Consider the following 19,006-nt stretch of genomic DNA (forward strand, 5'->3'; position numbering starts at 1 on the left):
CTGCAGGGGCAAGTGGTATTTTTAGCAGCACTTGATTGCAGCCATCTTTCACTAATAGGGGGAATTAGAGAAAATAACTTGTGTTCATTGGGCTGGGAAACTTTGTCAAAAACATTGAGCAGATGAATTGTGGCAAAAAGACTGATCTTTACATTTCTGTAGAGATGAAAGACAGGCGTTGAAGTGATCAGACATATAACTTTATTGCCTTTAAACGAGTATCATTTCAGTTTATTAGTGTCAACATTTATGTATTCATCCAAGAGCATTTTTTTCCACTTCTAATTCAATCACTAGTAAAATATCTTGCAAAATATAAAGGACTTTAAAGCATTTTCAGAAACGAAAGCCCCACCCCATCCCATGCATAATATTTAAGTCATGTTGCCATGCACAACATTAGTCAATGTTAGTATTTTAAAGCCATGGGGTAGATGGAGGTGAAAGATTTTATGAGTTTTGTAGTAATAGTTTATACAGCATGCATTGATGTTGCAAAACATCTAGGGCAATGAAATGTACAAAGCAGCATGTGTACCTGGCTGTACTAAAGTCCATGAGATCATAATGCTCTATAGTCTAAGCAGTCTTCTGGATCAACAATAGAAAATGGAAAATTGCATGTTAGCAGTCGCTATTAATAAGGCTGCATGATGAGGACACTGGCCCAACTCAAGATGTGTTGGGTGAACATTCTTCTGATAAGATAGGAATGCAAAACAGGCTCAGCTATCACAAGAAGGCAGGATCACAATTCTAGTCTATGGAAATTTCCACACTCTTTAAAAAGGCATGATGTGTTTAAGTTTAAATGTGTTGAAGCACACAAGATGCTTTGAATTTAATAGGACTATAGCGATAGATAGATTGGTTGGTTAGTAGATAGATAGATAGTTATCTGTCATGAACACAGACTTTTGTGTCCATCCTCTTGGGAGAGCTAGTTAGTCTACATTTACTCCGCATGTTGTGATATAAGGAATATCATTTCCATTGCAAAGCTACTACAGAATTTGTACTGTGAGAAGGAAGCAAATGAAAGAAAAATACAATTATGTACATTTAGTTATAAAAACAATACTTAGAAAAAATAAAAAGGTGCCATTTTGTTGATCTAAATCAACATAAAAGCATGTAACACATAGCGTTCATAGGTTAGTCTCCAAAGCTCTGCTGGTTTGAGAAGGCAGGCTTCAAAGGAAAGCAATCTGCAGCCAATTTTAAATACTCAAAACTATATCCACCCTTTACTTTACTCACACAACAAAACTCTTCACTTCCTTTTACTGGGAAAAGGTTTAGCTTTTGAAAAGTTCTTTTCACTGTATTTTCCCATTCATCAAGTTAAAATTCAGATCAGTGTTGTAAGATAAAGAGGGGATACATTTTTCTCAGTAGTCAAAGAGGACTGCCTATTATGAGTTCATCAGTGAAGCCACCCATTATAATTATTCCAAGTCATCATTCACATCACAGTAGTTTCACTTACAGCTTGTTGGCTGGAGGCACTGAGGAACAACAGACCACAAGCTGCCAAACAGGCAAGCAAGGGCCCAACTGAAATATACCATAAATAAACTTTCTGGTTACCACTTAATTAGATGGTCAAAGGATAATATTTGTATAATGATGCTTTTGGGAAGCGTGGCCAATGGTGAATCCTTAACGGTCAAACTGCATACATGAGTGGAGAGCTAATGGAGTATGTGGAGTGTGCTTGGGAAATTAGTGCCCTGTGTTTGACACCATTATAGAGATGGCAAAGTGCAGTCAAATGAACTGATATTCACAAGGTAATTTCTCCTAACTTTTGTCTACAGAGCCAAATGATAGCATTTCTCAATATATGCTTTCCCTTGGTCCCAGTTTCCCATCACAAAATTTACATTGGTGTTTCAGGTAAAACAAATACAACTTTAAATTTAGTGTATACTTAAAAGTCCCTAAGAATTTACCAAGCACTGCAAATGAGCTACCTGTTGGGTTTCAAAACTAAACCAAGACAAAAGAAGTTCACCACATACACACAAATACAATAAAAGGGCCGACACTAACACCATGATAATGATAATTCAACCAAAGTTCAGGGTTTTCAGCACTGATGAGAACTGATTAAAGACAGCCATCTTAGCACTCAGTGCCAGTAGAATCTGTATTCCCAGTAAAGTGAAGAGTCCTGAACTGCAGACCTACAGTAGAAATGATTTTTCATTATGCATTAAGTTTTGGAGTAAGGCAGTGTATGAAAATTATTTGGACATTAATAACCCATTCAATTCTTGTAATTTGTTCAAGATAATGACTTAAGATTACTAACTTGAGGATAGTTCTAAACACATAACATAGAAAAGGACACTGGCCAAACACTAAAATGCATCTCAGTAAAAAAAAAAAAAAGGAAAAATAATGACAAAACATCATCAATGAAACTCAAAAGTAATATAATAGTGAGTTTGTTCATTAAATTACATCAGTTTAATGATCTAGCTTATATCAGTGTATATTCTCTAGGCTCATTGCCCACATAATTTCAGACCTTAATAGTAAGCACCACCTCGGTATCTGTGTCACATAATGTTCTCAATCATAAGTGCGTCTGTCAATTAACAGACTGGCTGTTTACAGCCATACCTTCTTTTCTTTCAGTAGCTCATCAGCTGTCACAAAGCATGCAATTTTATCCCAAACGGCAGACCAGCAGTAAGGACAGTGAGGTCTCTTCTTCTGTAATATTCTTGTCCTTCTTTGTACACCGCGTGTTAGTTCAAAACCTTGTTTTCAGTTAACTTCTCTGGTGAAGTTCCCATTACACACACACAAAAGTAGAAACATCTAAAATTCAAACTAAAAACTGGATATACTCAACTGAAACACAAGATGTGTCAATGCTAAATGCCCAGTAACAAAAAAAGGCAGTGAGACAATTAATGGTAATGGGCACCAGTTTGCCTGGGGACCCAATAAATACTGCGGACAAGCATTCTGAAAAAATATTTTTGATAATTTGTTGATGGACAAAAATGTTTTGAAGTAAAAATATATGCATTTACATTTATGATATTTGCATGAAAGTAACTATATGTGCATTTCTGTAGTTTTAGAATTCACACAATAAATAGCATTATTAACCTGCTGTAAAAGTGTGAATGTATGGAGGTACTGCTACATGAGATGAGATATTTACCTAGACCATATTGGCTAAGCTGGTTTGATGCATGAAACAGGTAACAGTAACGAATCTGAAAGTTTTAGTCAACCACACTGGCCTGGCTACTAGTAGTGAGAGAGAGAGAGAGAGATCATGGTTTTGTGGATGACAGCAGATTGGTAAACCATGTTGCTGCTGATGATGACGACTGCCGTTTATCCTCTGTGTGTTCCTCGTCATCTGGTAGGAGGAACTGAGTGGAAGCTACTGAAGTTGGGGATCCAAGAGAAGGTGCTAGGCCGCCACTTTCCCTGGTCTCCACAGGGGAGTCCAAATGCCAAGAGTTCTGGGGTTTGTAACCCCCAGTAGTGGCAGCCGGGGGCTCTAAGAAAGGCTCAGGTAAAGCTTCCCTTGGGACCTTAGGTTGCATCTGTGGCTTATAACCCCCTCCACCACAGCTGAAAGCAAGATCAGTGTGGGGTGGGTGGCCTTCAGAAGAGTTCTGTGGATCCAGCTGGAAGACCAAAGAAGACCCTGAGGTCTGTATCCCTGTGTATGTTACCTCAGTGCGCCCTGAATCCAAAGAAGATGCAGAAGAAGCAGAGGAGTCTGGGAAGCGTGGTCTTATGGGCCTATCATCGACTACTTGGTTGTAGTAGCGCAATGATGTTGGCTCATCTGTGTCAACTGGTTCTTCTCCCATTCCTTCCTCTTCCTCATCTTCTTCAGGAATGACAACGAGTGCCTCTTTACTAGAATCCCACTCAGGCTTTTCTACGATATGAATGACACTATGGGAAGACGGCTTCACATCCAATGGCCCCTGTAACACACACAGACTTTATTAATTCCTTTAAGTGGAGAAGAATCACTTCAGTCTTATTACCATGATGATCAAAAAAAAAAAAAAAAGAAATAGTCAATTCTCTGAGCATAGTTATGGTATCAGATTGAATTAGGCTGATATTGTACCCGTGTCCTTGACCAATCACCAGGCAACTTAGGCTCAGGTATGTCTGGATAGAACGCCTTTTTCACCCTGGAAACAAATCAAAATGTAATATACATTATCATCAAAGCTAAGACCAATTAAAAAAAAACTTCTTCTAGTAGCTCATCTATAACACAATCCAGAAAATAAGCTAAATTGTTTTGTTTGTTTTTATATTTCCTGTATGGTATAAAAGTGAAGCCAAATGTTGTTACATATGCACACACAGAGCACATACAGAGACACAGGAAAGAAGCAAAGTCTCACCATTCTCTTTTCTTGTAGCAAACGAAAGTGACAATGACAAGGAACAAGGCCATGACTCCCAGAGAAATCAAGATTTCCATGATCAGCCAATCAGCTGTCAAGACAGAACATTAAAAATATTTGAGATATCACAGTTGAAGCAACATAATTATTTTTCCTATTATGGAAACTGAACCCAAGTGTGGTTACCTTTAACTTGTATGTTTAAGGAACCCTCTTTTGGAGATTCAAAAATAATAGCAGAAATAAGTGTGGAATGAAGTGCACAGGTGTGGCAATTCTGTAGTTATATACATTACTATACATTGACGTACTGTATTTGTGTAGCGTTATCGAGACAGTTGCACCCGTGTCCTCGCCAACTGAGTTGTAAGCTTTCACTGTGAACTTATGGGAGCCCTCAACGAGGCCCTTTACTGTGTAGCTCTGGCTCCCTTGCTCTGGAAGATTGGCTGTTCAGAGGACAGAGTAGAAAAACAGAGCAATACAAGCAACGGGAGGAAAAGAAAGGAAGAGAAATAGAGAAAACAGCAGAAGAGATAATGAGCGGGAAAGTGGATGAGTTTAACAGGATACAAATGCACTTTCTAAAATATATTTAGATTTTTATTATACTAGAATAGGTGTAATGTTGACAGAGGTGGCACTTAGCATTACAACAGTTACCTATAAGTGTCAGCTCGGACCCGGTACTGTTGTAAATGTTGTAGCCTTTTATGAAGCCTCTTCTATCGAGCAGTGGGATCTCTTCCCAGGTGAGAAGAATGTCAGAGCCCTGCTGACTGATTGACAGGCCCACAGAAGTGGAGGGGACTGTGGAGGCCGCCAGGTAAAAAGAAGATAGAAACGTGTAAGGCAAGGAGTGAGAAAATAAAATGCATGGATTCGATTGCTTATTCTAAGAAGGTAGGTTTTCCACACGCAGGGTTGTTCTTACCCAGCTCCTGTGTGTATCCCTGCCAGCGCTGCAGCAGTACTGGGGGTTCTGAAGAGCAGCTGTACAAAGAGAGGTTGTACCGCACCCCTGGCTGGAATTCAGCTAATGGCAAAGAAACAGGTCATGATGTATGATATAAGCAAATTTTAACCCTAACCCTAACCCAAGTTAAGAGTTATTAGTCAAGTTTTAAGCCTGTGCTGACTATAGAAATACATAATTCAAATTTTAAATATGATTAAAACAAAGCTGTAATGTAATGGACTTATCTTACCTGACTCAACAGAGACATTAACATATCCTTTGGCCACCTTTAACCATTCCACATGGCAGTTCAGATCGCAGGAAGCATTATTCCATTCCACAATATAACCACAGGTGACATCGACATTGTTCTGCCACAAGAGAAAGAAACCACTGTCCATGTAGACTGCTCTGGACACGGCAAGAGGTTCCACATCTGAAGAGAGAAAAAACAAAAAAGGAAACGTGTATTTAGCATGTGGAAGCTCTATTCCTATTCTCCTTTTATAATCACTTGATTTAGTCTTTCAACCAAGAATTTTTTATAAAACCAACAAAAAAGGTATGGGGTACCACTGGTGCCCCATACATAAAAACTAAAAAGAATTAACTTTTTGCCATCTTATTTTTAAGGTAGGGAAATACCCAAAAGACATTCTCACACCATTTCCACATACCTGTCCAAAGTCGAGGTAAAACTACCTTTGCAGGTTGTGACAACCCATCAGCGTTCTTAGCATTGACAGTTGCTATAACCTTGCTGTCTCTGCTGTAGGCAGCCATCTGTGTGAGGTTGACTGGTGCAGATGTAGTATCTGGTGAAAAGATTTTTTTGCGCTGTATAACGTCTTCATTACTCCAGAAAGTGACTTCATAACCAGTGAGCTGACCGTGGCTCTGCCATCGTGTTAGAGGCTTCAGTAAACCAAATTAAAAGGGAAGGGAAAAAAGGGGAAAGACAAAAGACAATTTTTAATGAACTTTTACTTACAATTTCAGATATTAATACCAGATATTTATGACAGGCCATGTCAAAACAGAAAGCAAGAGTAAAATGAGAAAGCAGGTAGATAGCCAGATACAAAGGATAAAGACTGAAATAGAAGATCCCTGACATACTGCCCAATTCCAAAAAAGTTGGGATGCTGTGTAAAATATAAATAAAAACAGGATGCAGTGATTTGCAAATCTCCTAAAGAGGAGCAAGACCATCATATACCTTCATATTATATCATATAGAATGGGCCTGCATTAGTGCCTGTGGCATGGGCAGCTTACACATGTGGAAAAGTACCATCGATGGTAAAAAGCACAGTTTTAGAGTAACATATGCTCTCCTAGATAATGTATGTACATACCGCATCCATCCATTATGAAATGAAAAATTGATTTGCAAATCAATGCATTATTTTTATTTACATTTTACACAGTGTCCTAACTTATTTGGAATTGGGGTTGTACTTTTATAATATCATTCTGGCTTATTTGAATGTAAATCCGTACTTATTTTCATAACAAACTTATTTTGTCATTTATTAGAATTTTGGGATGGTAAAACATTCTAAAACAAATAAAAATAATAAAAAAAAACCTTCCAAAGGATGTTCGCAGTGTTGTCTCTGTTTAGCCACATCCATACATCAGGAGCATCTGGCACTGGGGAAAAAAAATTTCAATTAAAGCTGGAGAAAATTGAATTACTATTTTGGTGCATCATTCATCAAAATGCACAGCAACAAAAAAAAAAAAAAAAAAAAAAAAATCACTACCAAAATGTTTGCTGATCTTGCAAAATCCATTTAGAGAAATCACACCAAAAATAATTCTCCTTACTGTATCTTTTAGTTTTGAAGGCAAATGGGTCACTCCAGTTTCCCCACTTCCAGAAATTCTTCTGAGCACCACAGCGGATCCGAACACTGTAATCTTCATCAGGATGAAGATCCAACACCTTCACTGACTGAAGACCCACACCAGAGACTGTATACTGGACACACACATCAGACTTCATTACTGTTTGGTACATTGATTGTCAGTCAAGTGGAGGAGACACAGTGATGCAAGCTTGCATTTAGTTAGTAATGTGGTGGGTCAATAGTATGTTGTAATGGAGATGTTTAAAAGAAGGCAAGTAATATTGCCTCACACAAACAGAGAGAACTCACATTTCTTTTTGATCCATGGCTGGTAAGCTCTATATGGCAGAGAAGCGCCAAGGAGGAGTAGCTTTCGTACTTCCACTGCCATTGCACAGTTGCATTCCAGGCATGGGCGACAGATGTCAGGTTGGCAGGTGCTACAGGACGCACTAGGGAGAAATGGTGAGACAATATTCAGAGAACTTGAGAGGAAAATACCCCTATAATAATAATAATAATAATAATAATAATAATAATAATAATAACCCTAACCCTAACTATGAATTAATAAAAATAATAATAATTAACATGAAAAAATTCTTAAAAGATTTTCTTTTCCCAATGAATTTGGTGATGCAAAGGTAGAGTAATACACTTACCTCTGTGACTGAGTTCAGCAGAGTCAGTCAGACTGTACTGGCCAAGAGGATTTACAGCTACCAGTGTCCAGTTACCCTCCCACTGGGGCAAACTGCACTGTCTCTGCTTCTGATTAGAGCTCCCCAGTGCACAATCCCTAAAAGAAAAAAAGAATGAACCGCCAATTCACAGACAAAGTGAAAGCCAAAACAACCAAACCAAATTTACAATATAATCTCACACAACAATCTTCTAACCTACAGATAAAGACACAGGCCTCAACACATTCATAATGTAACAGCTTCTATGGTCAGCTTTCTGGCAATTCCTGTAAAAGGTTTGGCTACTAGCCAGTCCACTATCAATCCACACACAGAATCAGCAAGCAGTTACTCAGACTAAGTGTTTTTTGTCCCCCACTCTCTCTTGCTACTTTTTTCCCTTCAGGATATTTTTAATCAAAGCAAGGGGAACCATCATTAATAAGTCAAAGATAATATCTCAGAATGAAGTGACACTGTATCATATCCTGGAATGTCCACAAATAACTCTGGCCAAAACAGACAAAAACAATATACATCACTTTTTTGTTGCCACCTCCATCACAGACCATTATGATTCTCCACGGAGAGCTTTCAAAATACCGTGTCTGTGCTTTTTCCTGCTTTATAGCAGGATATGGAACATGAGTCAGCTATAGATACCGCTGTATGATTAAGTGGACTTTTTATTCAGTCTATCCACAGTTAGTTAATACTGAGATAACTGGTGTGGACTGCATAACTGTAAAACAGCCTAACCTACGGGTTCTATGATAAAGAAATGTGAGTCTATCAGTAAGATTAGAAACACTAAAATTAAGACCTTGGAGAAAAAAAAAAAAAAAAAGTCTCCAAATTACAGTACTCAAGCCCAAGTCATATGGGTTTCACCACTGTATAGGTTTCAGTTATGTTGTATACAAGTGCGACCTTTTAATTTTATATGTTGTGTGCATTGTGTTCAACTGTGCCTGTCCTACCTCTTGTTCAGCGTGTAGTGTGTTCGCCGTTTGCCATAGAGGTAAGTGTTTCGTCCTTCATTCCACTGGCATACAGCTGAAGTTAAGTCATGAGTCTCACATGCAAGATCAACAGGCAGTGGTGGATCTGAAGATGGACAAAGAAACTTACTCATACACTAATATACATGATGACTTGTGTAAATGTAAAATAACTGACAAGACAAACTCCTATCTTTGATTGAAAAAAAACAAATAAATATGACAAGTTACTTCTTTCATTGAACTGCCATATGATGTTAGCTTTATGATAACTCTTCAAACACATTTATCCATCATTCTTATTCATCCAGCAATTCAGCTTACATCCAACAAAAACCACTGATCCGATGAGTTCATTCAGGCTGTCGGTACAGATGACATTGGTTCCTGAGGTGCCAGATGGACTCTGATTTATGACTGTAGTGGCGAAAGTTCGCCTACTCAGTTGTGTTGCGTTCATGACCATGTCACTGTAGCGGATGATATCAAAGACCCTTCCCTCTTCCGCAATGCAACAGAAGGTCGTGTTGGCCCCGACAGGTAGAACTATACCATCCCTAGGATACATCTGCATTTTACCATTGCTGGGGAGATCATTCCCTGAAATTAAGAAATGATAGAGAAAAATAACAGCAAAAGTTTAAAAACAAGCTGTTTGTTTGGGTTTGAGTGAACAAGAATTTGATGTATAAAAAGGTCTCAACTCTTCCTAAATGGATAAATGCACTTTGTTAATCCTTTATACAGGCCAGGCAAAGCAGTAATTACAATTCTCTAATGATACCATATCATATATAAGGATTTAATGATGGTCCCTCTGACCTTGAAGTATCTGAGTGTTGCTCCATTCACTTGTCATATGTTTGTCTCTTGAGCGGATTTTGATTGATAGCGACGTACATTCCAGAGGTTCGACTGAGGTCCAATTCCACTGGTGCAAACCACTCGCCTGATCTACTGCCACAGACACTGTTTCCTAATAATAATATTGATAATATTAACTACACACAGTGTAAATAGTGAGGGTATGAACCATAACAGCATGAATCTGCAAAATCTCAACCAGGACTATTAACAAATGCTTCTGCATCAGTTTATATCTGTAAAACCTATATGATGCAAAATGTAGGCACAAAAGTTGCTACAGAGACAAATAAATTATTAATTATAATGTTTGAATTAATATGACCAGCTTGTAGCATAGCCGAACAAAGAGAAAAGCTAAAGAACCCATTCCACAAAAAAAAAAAAATAAAAAATTCTTACACTGAAGGCAGTTTCACTGAATTCAGTTCTGAGAATTACGATGTCAAACGTTGTAGCTGCTCCTCCTCGCCAAGAGATGGTCAGTTGCTGTGTGTACTTGTTGGCTGACAGGCTCACCTGCTCTGGGACACTGAGGACTGTATTAAAAAAAAAAAAGGGGGGGGGGGGCAGAGCAAGGTTAAGCGATTTAAATAACAAAGCACACTTAGTCAATTCAATATTAATTCAGCAAAGATGGATTTAGCATCTTCCTCAAAAAAAACAAAGTCAAAACCTTTCCACATGTACCTACAAGATTGAATCAATAGTCCCCACTTTGGACATCATGCACATTGCGTATTGAAGATTATCGATATATTGATAATTGAAGTCTAGGCTGGATCTTTCCCTTTGAAGCAGTTGTTTTCTTACCGTCTTTGGCATGAGTTTGTCCGGTTAAGAAGCCCAGGAGCACAGGGATGAGCCAGAGAGGGCTAGAGTTAGGCTTGGAGTTGGGATTGACATCTAGGCGAGGCATGGTGATCGACACGCCAAGCCACTATCTGCAGTTACAAGGGTGGTGGTCCTCTTCACTACAGTACAACGATGCAAGACATGCTGAGAGGGAAGATACAGAGGGCGTCCTGTGGGTGAGGACAGCAGAGGAGGAGGGTGGGAGTTATAAAAATTGTGCAATGAATACAACAAGAACCTGCAAATACAAAGACAGATTGATCAGATAATCTGGAATTTTTTTTTTTAAAAACAGAACTCTGAATATCAACACGCTGAAGTGGGTGTTGGGCTGAGGGAAGGTGTTATGAAACTGTGAGGTTTGAGTCATGCAACCATAACGCCCTTATTCAATGAATGTTCTGGTATGCAAAGTAATTTCGTAAGATGTCCATAGACACTAATGTTTTGCTCTTGTTTTTACTCGTTTCAATACAGATTATTTACAGCATCTGTTGATGACAGAGTTTGTACTTCTTTAATCTCTAACACATAATACAGTTTCATTGGAGGAGGTTTCATAGACTTAGCAAACTTATCTTTTAAAGGTTTGTGGGTACAGACATCCATTGAAGCATTCTTGGTGGTTTTTATTGCTTAAGTTACAAAAATAAAAACGTAAAAAAATAAATAAATAGTGCAGTTAAACATGGGTTGCCAAAGTGCTTAATCCTCATTTTGCAAATTTTGCACACTTCTAAGCTCATGTCAAGCTCAGTCTTCCTGGGCATTTGGTAAATAGGGTCCTATAAAATCTGTGATCACGAAAAAACAGAATTCATATATAAACATGGAATAACACAGAACTGGCCAACATTTTACATGTTTTTTTTTCCCGGAAAAAAAGGAACGTATCTGTTGGGAAAATGCTCCGAGGGGGGGTCACTAATAATGCACACACCCCTGCCCATGAATGAATGGATGAATGAATGAATGTAGTGACTTGAGTGTTTGGGCACGGTTCCATACCTAGTGGGGGCACCTGAACATGTCTAGGTTAATTGGTGACAAGTAATGGACTGGGCTACGGCAAGGTACGGCGGTACCCCAGACCAGACCAGAGACCGGACCCCTCCAGAGACCAGAGTCTAGACCAGACCAGACCAGAGACTGGACCCCTGCAGAGACCAGAGTCTAGACCAGAGCAGACCAGACCAGAGACCGGACTCCTCCAGAGACCAGAGTCTAGACCAGAACAGACCAGACCAGACCAGAGACTGGACCCCTCCAGAGACCAGAGTCTAGACCAGACCAGACCAGAGACCGGACCCCTGCAGAGACCAAAGTCTAGACCAGACCAGACCAGACCAGACCCATCCAGAGACAAGAGACTAGACCATACCTGACCAGAAACAGGACCTCCCCAGAGACTAAACCAGACCTGACCAGAAAAATAGGGAAAATTTTAACAGCATTTGGGAAAGATTTAAACAGATTTTATAGGGCTCTAGGTAAAAACCAAAATAAGTCCAAATCTTTGCCTTCAATGCAGACGGGGCCAGTTGAATCTCTCTTTCCTTCATTATTGTAGTTTCCTCCTTGTTTTGGTGCTGACTGCACATGCATATGATCCAGAACCGACTTTGTGGTGATGTCAGAATGTACCGCACACAAAATGGAGGCAGACAGCCTGCCGATTTGTTTCATTTTATTTAATCGATTTTGGGACATTTTAAATTTATTCGGAATCGTAGTAAATGAGAATTGTGATTATATATGAATCAAATTTTTGGCACACCCCCAAAAAAAAAAATATCAGATTGACTGAAATTAAGAAATATATCATTATAAAAATTTTGGCCACATAGTCCAGCCGTGTTTCTACACTCTGGGGATATGTTCCAATCTGATGTGCCTTTTTAAGTTTCTACAATGAAAGCCAGAGGTGATACTACCAGGAAAAAGCTCAATTTTAACTCACTAGCTGGAAAAACACAAGTCAGAGAATTTTGTTTGTATGTGGTGGAGCTCACCCCTGTTTATCCACAGCATCTGTCCTCTTCTTAGCTAGTGTAGTTTTTGAAAGCCAAGTGATTAGTTTTACTGCTAAACTGTTATGCATTGAATGCTGCTCTCTACAACAGTTGTGAGTAACCAGATGGAGAAAGCAACAGTAAATCTAAAGATAAAGACAGCTGAGAGCTGAAGGAAAAATCCACACATCATGCCGAATATACGGCACTATGAAATGGCTGTTCTCTGTTCAGTAGGTGCCTTGCATCTATTTTCTTTTACTTTCAGTATTATTACAAATTAAATACCATTTCAAATGTAAAACTTCAAAGCAAGAGACATGTTTCTAAAAGCTGTTCTGAGAAAACAATGAATAGATTCATTTCACTGGATACACCAGAATGTGTATTTGGTCTGTATGCTTGACAGACACTTAGACAAAAACACCAAGAAAAGGCAGCTGGGAGAACGAGAATACACTTGACAAAATATGCACAAGATATGAAAATATTTTTTCCAGAGGGGTTTATTTATCTAACTTGTTAGTAGAAAAAGAAAAGTCACAGTCTATTTACTTTCACTGTTAAAACACCACCTTCCCAGGAATAGATAGAGTTGCCCTGCCTGTGGCTGCCTGCATCACAACCATTTACATGTTCCATCACATTTGCTGCTCCTTCTACCATGCAAAGGCATTGAACGTAACATTACTACTCCCTGGAGTTTTTACAGCAGCTTAAAAGTCTAAGTTAACAAAAGACAACCACACACAATGAAAGAAAAGTAAACAATTGTGATAAATAACATTAATTGGCTCCATTATCTCAATTTTGCCTCATCTTGTCTTCTTCATTTTTTTGTCTTTGTTTAAGGGATCATAATCTGAATAAGTTTTCTGTTGTTTGTATAGAATTTACAGACATCACTTTGGGTTTCAGGAGGATTTGGCATCTTTTACTTTTTCCAAGCATTAACTGTAAACATCTAGGTGGGGTGAGTGAGTCAGCTCAGCCGTTGAATTTTGTTATTGTAGTTCTTTGTAGACACACAGAGACAAACTGAGCACATTGATTTAAACAGAGACGTTGCAATAATTCAGTTAGGAGCTTAAGCATTGATGACCTTCGTGGGCTTTTGAGTCTATCGAGCTGCCGCTATGGCACTGCAAGTGCAGTTTGTCAGGTTTGATGCGAGTCATGTTGGGACAGGCCTCAAACGGCTTGCTACCTTGATGTAACAACGCTCACAGGTACTGCCCACCTCAATATTCCAACCACAGAAGCAAAACACCAAATACAAAGGCATAACCAAACACACAGGTCAAGCCTGTTTTAGATGACTGAATAAAGGACTTCAACCCCAAGTCAATACAAAAGACAACAATGAAGCATGCATTGCTGACAGTTAAATGTATCCTAATTTAAACTCAGCAGGTTATTGCATTTGGTTTATAATGTGACCACTGTGAACCCCCAGTATACGCTAGTAGAAGAAAACGGTCAGAATTATTAAATAGGAATAACACGAACAACTTGAACAGATACCCATCTTTGCAGCTGTCTCATCCAACTGAAAGTAGGAACAAACTGGAAAATGCACTCAGTAGATACACATAAAAGCAGAACCCATCCCTATACCAAGTTTGGTGGAAATCAGCTTACTACTTTTTGCTAAATCTAGCTAAAATAAACAGACATGGGTGAAAACATAAAGTAAGGTAATAACAATGCTGCGATTAAACACCAGCCTGTTCCTAAAATTCTGACAAAGATCTAGTCCAAGAAAATGGTAGGTGACATACTGTTATTTTCATTTCACCAACCAGCTGCTACAGATACCAAAGACGATTCAACACAAATACAGGCAGAAACCTTTCGCTGCTGGAAATGAGGGAAGCAGAACATTGTTTGACTGTTTACTGGAGTGTTTCAGTAAAGTCTGCTTTTAAATTCTTAGTTAAATTTATTTATGTTTGAAAAAATACAATGTAAATAATTCAAAGAAAGCAAGGTAGTATCTTAATAAAAACTAATGATACCGTGATCTGTGGGATAAACAAAAATTGGGGCCAAAGTATTTAAAAGACAGGAAAACACAGCTTGTTTGGTGTTACAAAGTCTAAAGGAATCTGTACTGATACTCAATGTTCACTTTTTCTTTGCTCTGGGTATTTCTGCAGCAGCAGGGGTGACGGAGGAATTTCAAATCTTGGATGTGATTTTATTTTTGGCTCCCGAAGTGGTTTCACATATGGTTTTAAAAAGAGACACTTAGCCGGCATGGGTGAACTTAGAGCTCACACCCACCCACTTGTTCTTCTGTGAATTGTTTGTGGTGGAGTTCTTGGGTATTAAATTAATGTACAATAGCTTTTTCTGCAGCCCAAAAACACTCCCTACTCGAAACTTGATTGCTGAGGTTTCTTAGTTTTCATGCGACTAACAAGATAATATGACTACTTGTGCACGTTTACCTAAATGTTTGCTTCTGAGTCAGTTTTTAGGTTCGCTAGTGTGATCATGGCAAAAACCCTCACCTGCAGGTGAAATTTAGAGGCATGGCTTAACATAAATACAGCTGCGCAGTGTCAATGTTTCAGACATTGCCTGGACCTAAAATGCTTTCTGAGTCCGCAGCAGGTATTGTGGGTCCCAAACATGAAAAAGGTTTTTATGTGTTTTAGTAGTTCTGTACCTCAAATACAGAACTCAAATATACCCTATGACCTTCGAGCCCAGAAAAAAAAAAAAAAAAAAGAAAAATAAACAAATGCACTGATGGGAAGCTGAAGAACAGCAGCTGATTCTGGGAAATCTCACTAAGAAACTGATAGCTTCAAATGCACACAAACACACAAATCAATACCTCTTAGATGGACTCTGGTCCTTGTCCTAGCAGCAGTTATAAATATGACCACAAACTACGAAAAACACAAGAATCTACATGTTACTTAAAAACAAGGTCTAAATCCCATCTGTATGCTGACAGGCATTTTATTTAAAAGGGACAAAAAAAACTGACTCTCTCAAAGAGGGGGGGGGGGGGGGGAACAACAACAACAACCGCTCATGAGTTTGCCTCCTTTTGCCACACTGGACTTTGCCACCGTTTAGTTTGACTTTTTGGTTCTTTAACACAGCCTTTTTGGTGCAAGCCATGGAAAATATTCAGATGTATTTAAACACATAACGTGCAGGAATGAGCACCATGTGAGGGAGTCAATTTTCAGAAAATACACTCACTCTTAAAGACCTCCTTTGTCCCTGGTTTACTAAAGATAAGCAAATATTAATTTAGGCTAAAAACCTAAAACTCAGTCAATAAATACCATGTCCCTATTTTCAGTATGGTAATTGGCAGAAAAATAAAGTTATTGGCATATGCAAAACTATGTGCATTTTCTTTGAATGAGTTTGTATTTTGTGTCTCCGCTGATGTTACCTACAAATTAATGATTGTTAAAACAAATACATGTCTAAAATAATATTTGAAAAGTGCCCATAAGAAAGAGTTTTTTAATTGAATTTACTTTGGCTGACATCCTCCATTGAATGCTGGATATCTAGAGTTGATCATATTTTTTCAATGGTAATACAAACAATAGATTCATATTTAGTAATTTCCAATTGGCCTATCAAGCTTTCAACACAAATTTCAATTGAAATGTGAAGTGCTAGAACTATGAGGAGAAATATAGAAAGGAACTGGAGTCAAAATAACATCAAACCACCAATGCTTGGAGAGTAAAACTTGCTCATGGAGAGTTCCAAAAATGGCCTTGAAATACTTAAATCGCTGTCTAAATGCACATGAAGAGATCATTTAGATGAAGTTAGCCATGGTGTCGCTGCAATCTAATCGCTTTCTATCATTACCCATCAACATAAACCACCACCACTCCAGAAGTACCTTACTATTCCAACGACAATTTGAATGAATATGAATGAAACCTATTTTTATTTTTTTTATTATTTCCTGAACAAAAAGTGAGTGGGGTGGCAGCTGTGGACAAGTCCAGGGAAAACTTGTTTGGCTGTCCTCTGCAACACTGTCATTAAGCTGTCAGGGATGACCACTATGGCCAAAAACTAAGCACACAGTGGCTCTAGTGTACTATAAAAGTGAGGTGACATTTTGAAACATGAGCTTAAGTTGCTGCTAATTTATTTTTGACCTTTGAAAGGGACTAAAGGAACACCGGATGCTAGAGAAAGATTTTTTTCTCTCTAAAGAGAGAGCAGCTTACAGATGAGTGTGTCTGTGTGAAATGTCGGTACGCTGACCTCAGTGGAGAAGGGACATTCAGTCCTCTGTGTGTAGCTTTTGGACCTTAACCAGGCTGCATTTCCTTCCTTCCCTTGTCAGCCTTTATGGATGTAAATATAAAGCTTAGACGCAACAGCAAGCAAATCGAAAAACTCTTGAAAAATATACAATTTTCTTTTAAATTAATGGCTTAAAAAAATTAAAGACAAAAAGAGCATATAAAATACAAACTAATGGTCATCTTTTTTGTTGGGGGGGGGGGAGGTGGGCACACATAACTGATAACAAGGAAGTCAAAAACAATTGAGATTGTGGTACCAGGTACAAATGCAGGGGAGAAAAAAAAAAAAAAAGAAAAAGCAGGTATGTCAGAGCATGATCATGGAAGAAGTCTCACATAATATCCCCATCCTGTTTTCTGAGAGAAAAAAAACTATGATGCTTCATGAAAGGCTGTGAACTCTGAAATACATTACCAGCTAAAATCTAATTAACTGGTAGTGGCAAAAAGCACACAATACAACATCATATTGTTGTATTGTTTGTCTATTCGCTTGTTTTCTGTTGCCATGTCTTTGGCACATCTGTACATTTTAAGTAATGTATATGTTGCATTACTTGAAATATACTTTCTTTTGGTTTGCCGTTTTCTTTTGACAACGTACTATACATATTACATACATACCCATAATACACTGATACCTAAAGTACAAAAAAAAAAATGCATACCCGTGTTAATATGTAATATCTAAATAAAACACAAACCAGAAAGAGGACAAGATCCGAATTGTTTCATCATTAGTGTCTCTCTCACTTGAAATTTGACTTTGCAAGCTATAGTCTGAGAAACACTTGTGCCAACACTAATATCTACCCAGTTTTTCAGATTGAAAATCAAAATTCAAATATCCTGGGCTTTGGGAACAAAAATCAAATCAAATCTGAATATCTGTGTCATAAAAAAAACCTTTCATTTTCGAAAGAGAGCAAACAGCCAGCCTGGGTAGCCATTGTGAGGCAGGAAAATCAAAACAATAATAAACAACGATTGACAGTAACAGGCGTTCAATGATTAAATTAATGATTGTAAAAATTTCCAGTGTTTTTGTCAGTGGTCACACTTTAAAGAATGACAATTTGCACTATTTTAGACTCTTCTTTCTGCATTTAGCTCAGCTTTAGTGTGACCCTGTTCGGTCTGTGGACGTACCAACGATGATGAAACAAACCGGACACACTATGCACGATCCCACAACTTATCAGCAACACCGAGGTGTAAAATTCAAGACTTACAACCAAGTACACCTTTTTGAAATTATTCTCCTCTTTCATAATAAAAAACGAGGCTAACACAGCAGACGCCCCAAACCGTCCTCCATCATCACAGGACGGTGTCCATCATTAGCATTAGCAGCTGGACACCATGATGGACACCCACACAAATGTCCCCTTAAACACCCAAATGTAAAAAAAAAAAATGTCTTACTGAGTGTGGATATTACAGACAAATTAGGATAAATTCACTTAAAGGTCAACAACCTACCAAACACACAGCGCTCCGCTCCGGCTGCTGGTGTTTTGAGGGGGGGGGGGGGGGGAGAGGCAGCTAGCTTCAGAAGCTATCCACGCACTGTCACAGAAAAGGTTATTATGAGCTCACAAACAGAGCCAGAACATTTACCTGTGGTGGGAAAACGAGTCCTCCTCGCTGCTGTTTCGGTTCTTTACAAATAAAACAAAAAACAAAACAAAACAAAACAAAAAAAAAACAAACGTGACGGTAATATCTATTTCTTCGGCGTCGACACCTCCGAGGAGCGGATCCAGGCTGTTTTCCACTGAAGCCTGCGGAGATGTGGATTACTGGAAAACTCCGAGCAGGCCTGTGACTGACGGCCGGACCCGCCAATGGCCGGGCCGCTCCTGAGCTGCACACCTTGGAAGCAAAGGCCCACGGCGCCCGTCCTTCTCACACTCTTTCTCGATTCGATCGCCAAAGTGTTTGGTTTTTCGTCCGCTTCTTTCAGCGTGTCGGATTTTTATTTCTGATATAACGTTAAAGCAAACCCCTGTAACCATTTACTGTGTGATGTTGGTTAACGCCCCCCTCCCTCCGTCAGCC

At 38.7% G+C, this 19,006-nt stretch overlaps 1 protein-coding gene across 1 annotated transcript; it reads right to left on the minus strand.

Annotated features, from left to right (window-relative positions):
* Positions 1-178: 178 nt before the first annotated feature.
* On the minus strand, positions 179-18,979 carry lifra (LIF receptor subunit alpha a). The gene is made up of 18 exons (XM_029511348.1): positions 18,566-18,979; positions 10,585-10,796; positions 10,174-10,310; positions 9,730-9,883; positions 9,232-9,507; positions 8,887-9,013; positions 7,886-8,022; positions 7,533-7,675; positions 7,201-7,354; positions 6,959-7,023; positions 6,045-6,282; positions 5,618-5,803; positions 5,344-5,445; positions 5,073-5,219; positions 4,721-4,858; positions 4,407-4,500; positions 4,121-4,187; positions 179-3,971 (listed from the first exon to the last, which is right to left on the minus strand). Exons 2-18 carry the CDS (start codon positions 10,688-10,690, stop codon positions 3,300-3,302), a joined length of 2,943 nt encoding a protein of 980 aa, XP_029367208.1. The 5' UTR covers positions 10,691-10,796; positions 18,566-18,979; the 3' UTR covers positions 179-3,299.
* Positions 18,980-19,006: the final 27 nt, after the last annotated feature.

The sequence above is a fragment of the Echeneis naucrates genome, chromosome 9, assembly GCF_900963305.1.
Source record: "Echeneis naucrates chromosome 9, fEcheNa1.1, whole genome shotgun sequence".
Classification (NCBI taxonomy): Eukaryota; Metazoa; Chordata; class Actinopteri; order Carangiformes; family Echeneidae; genus Echeneis; species Echeneis naucrates.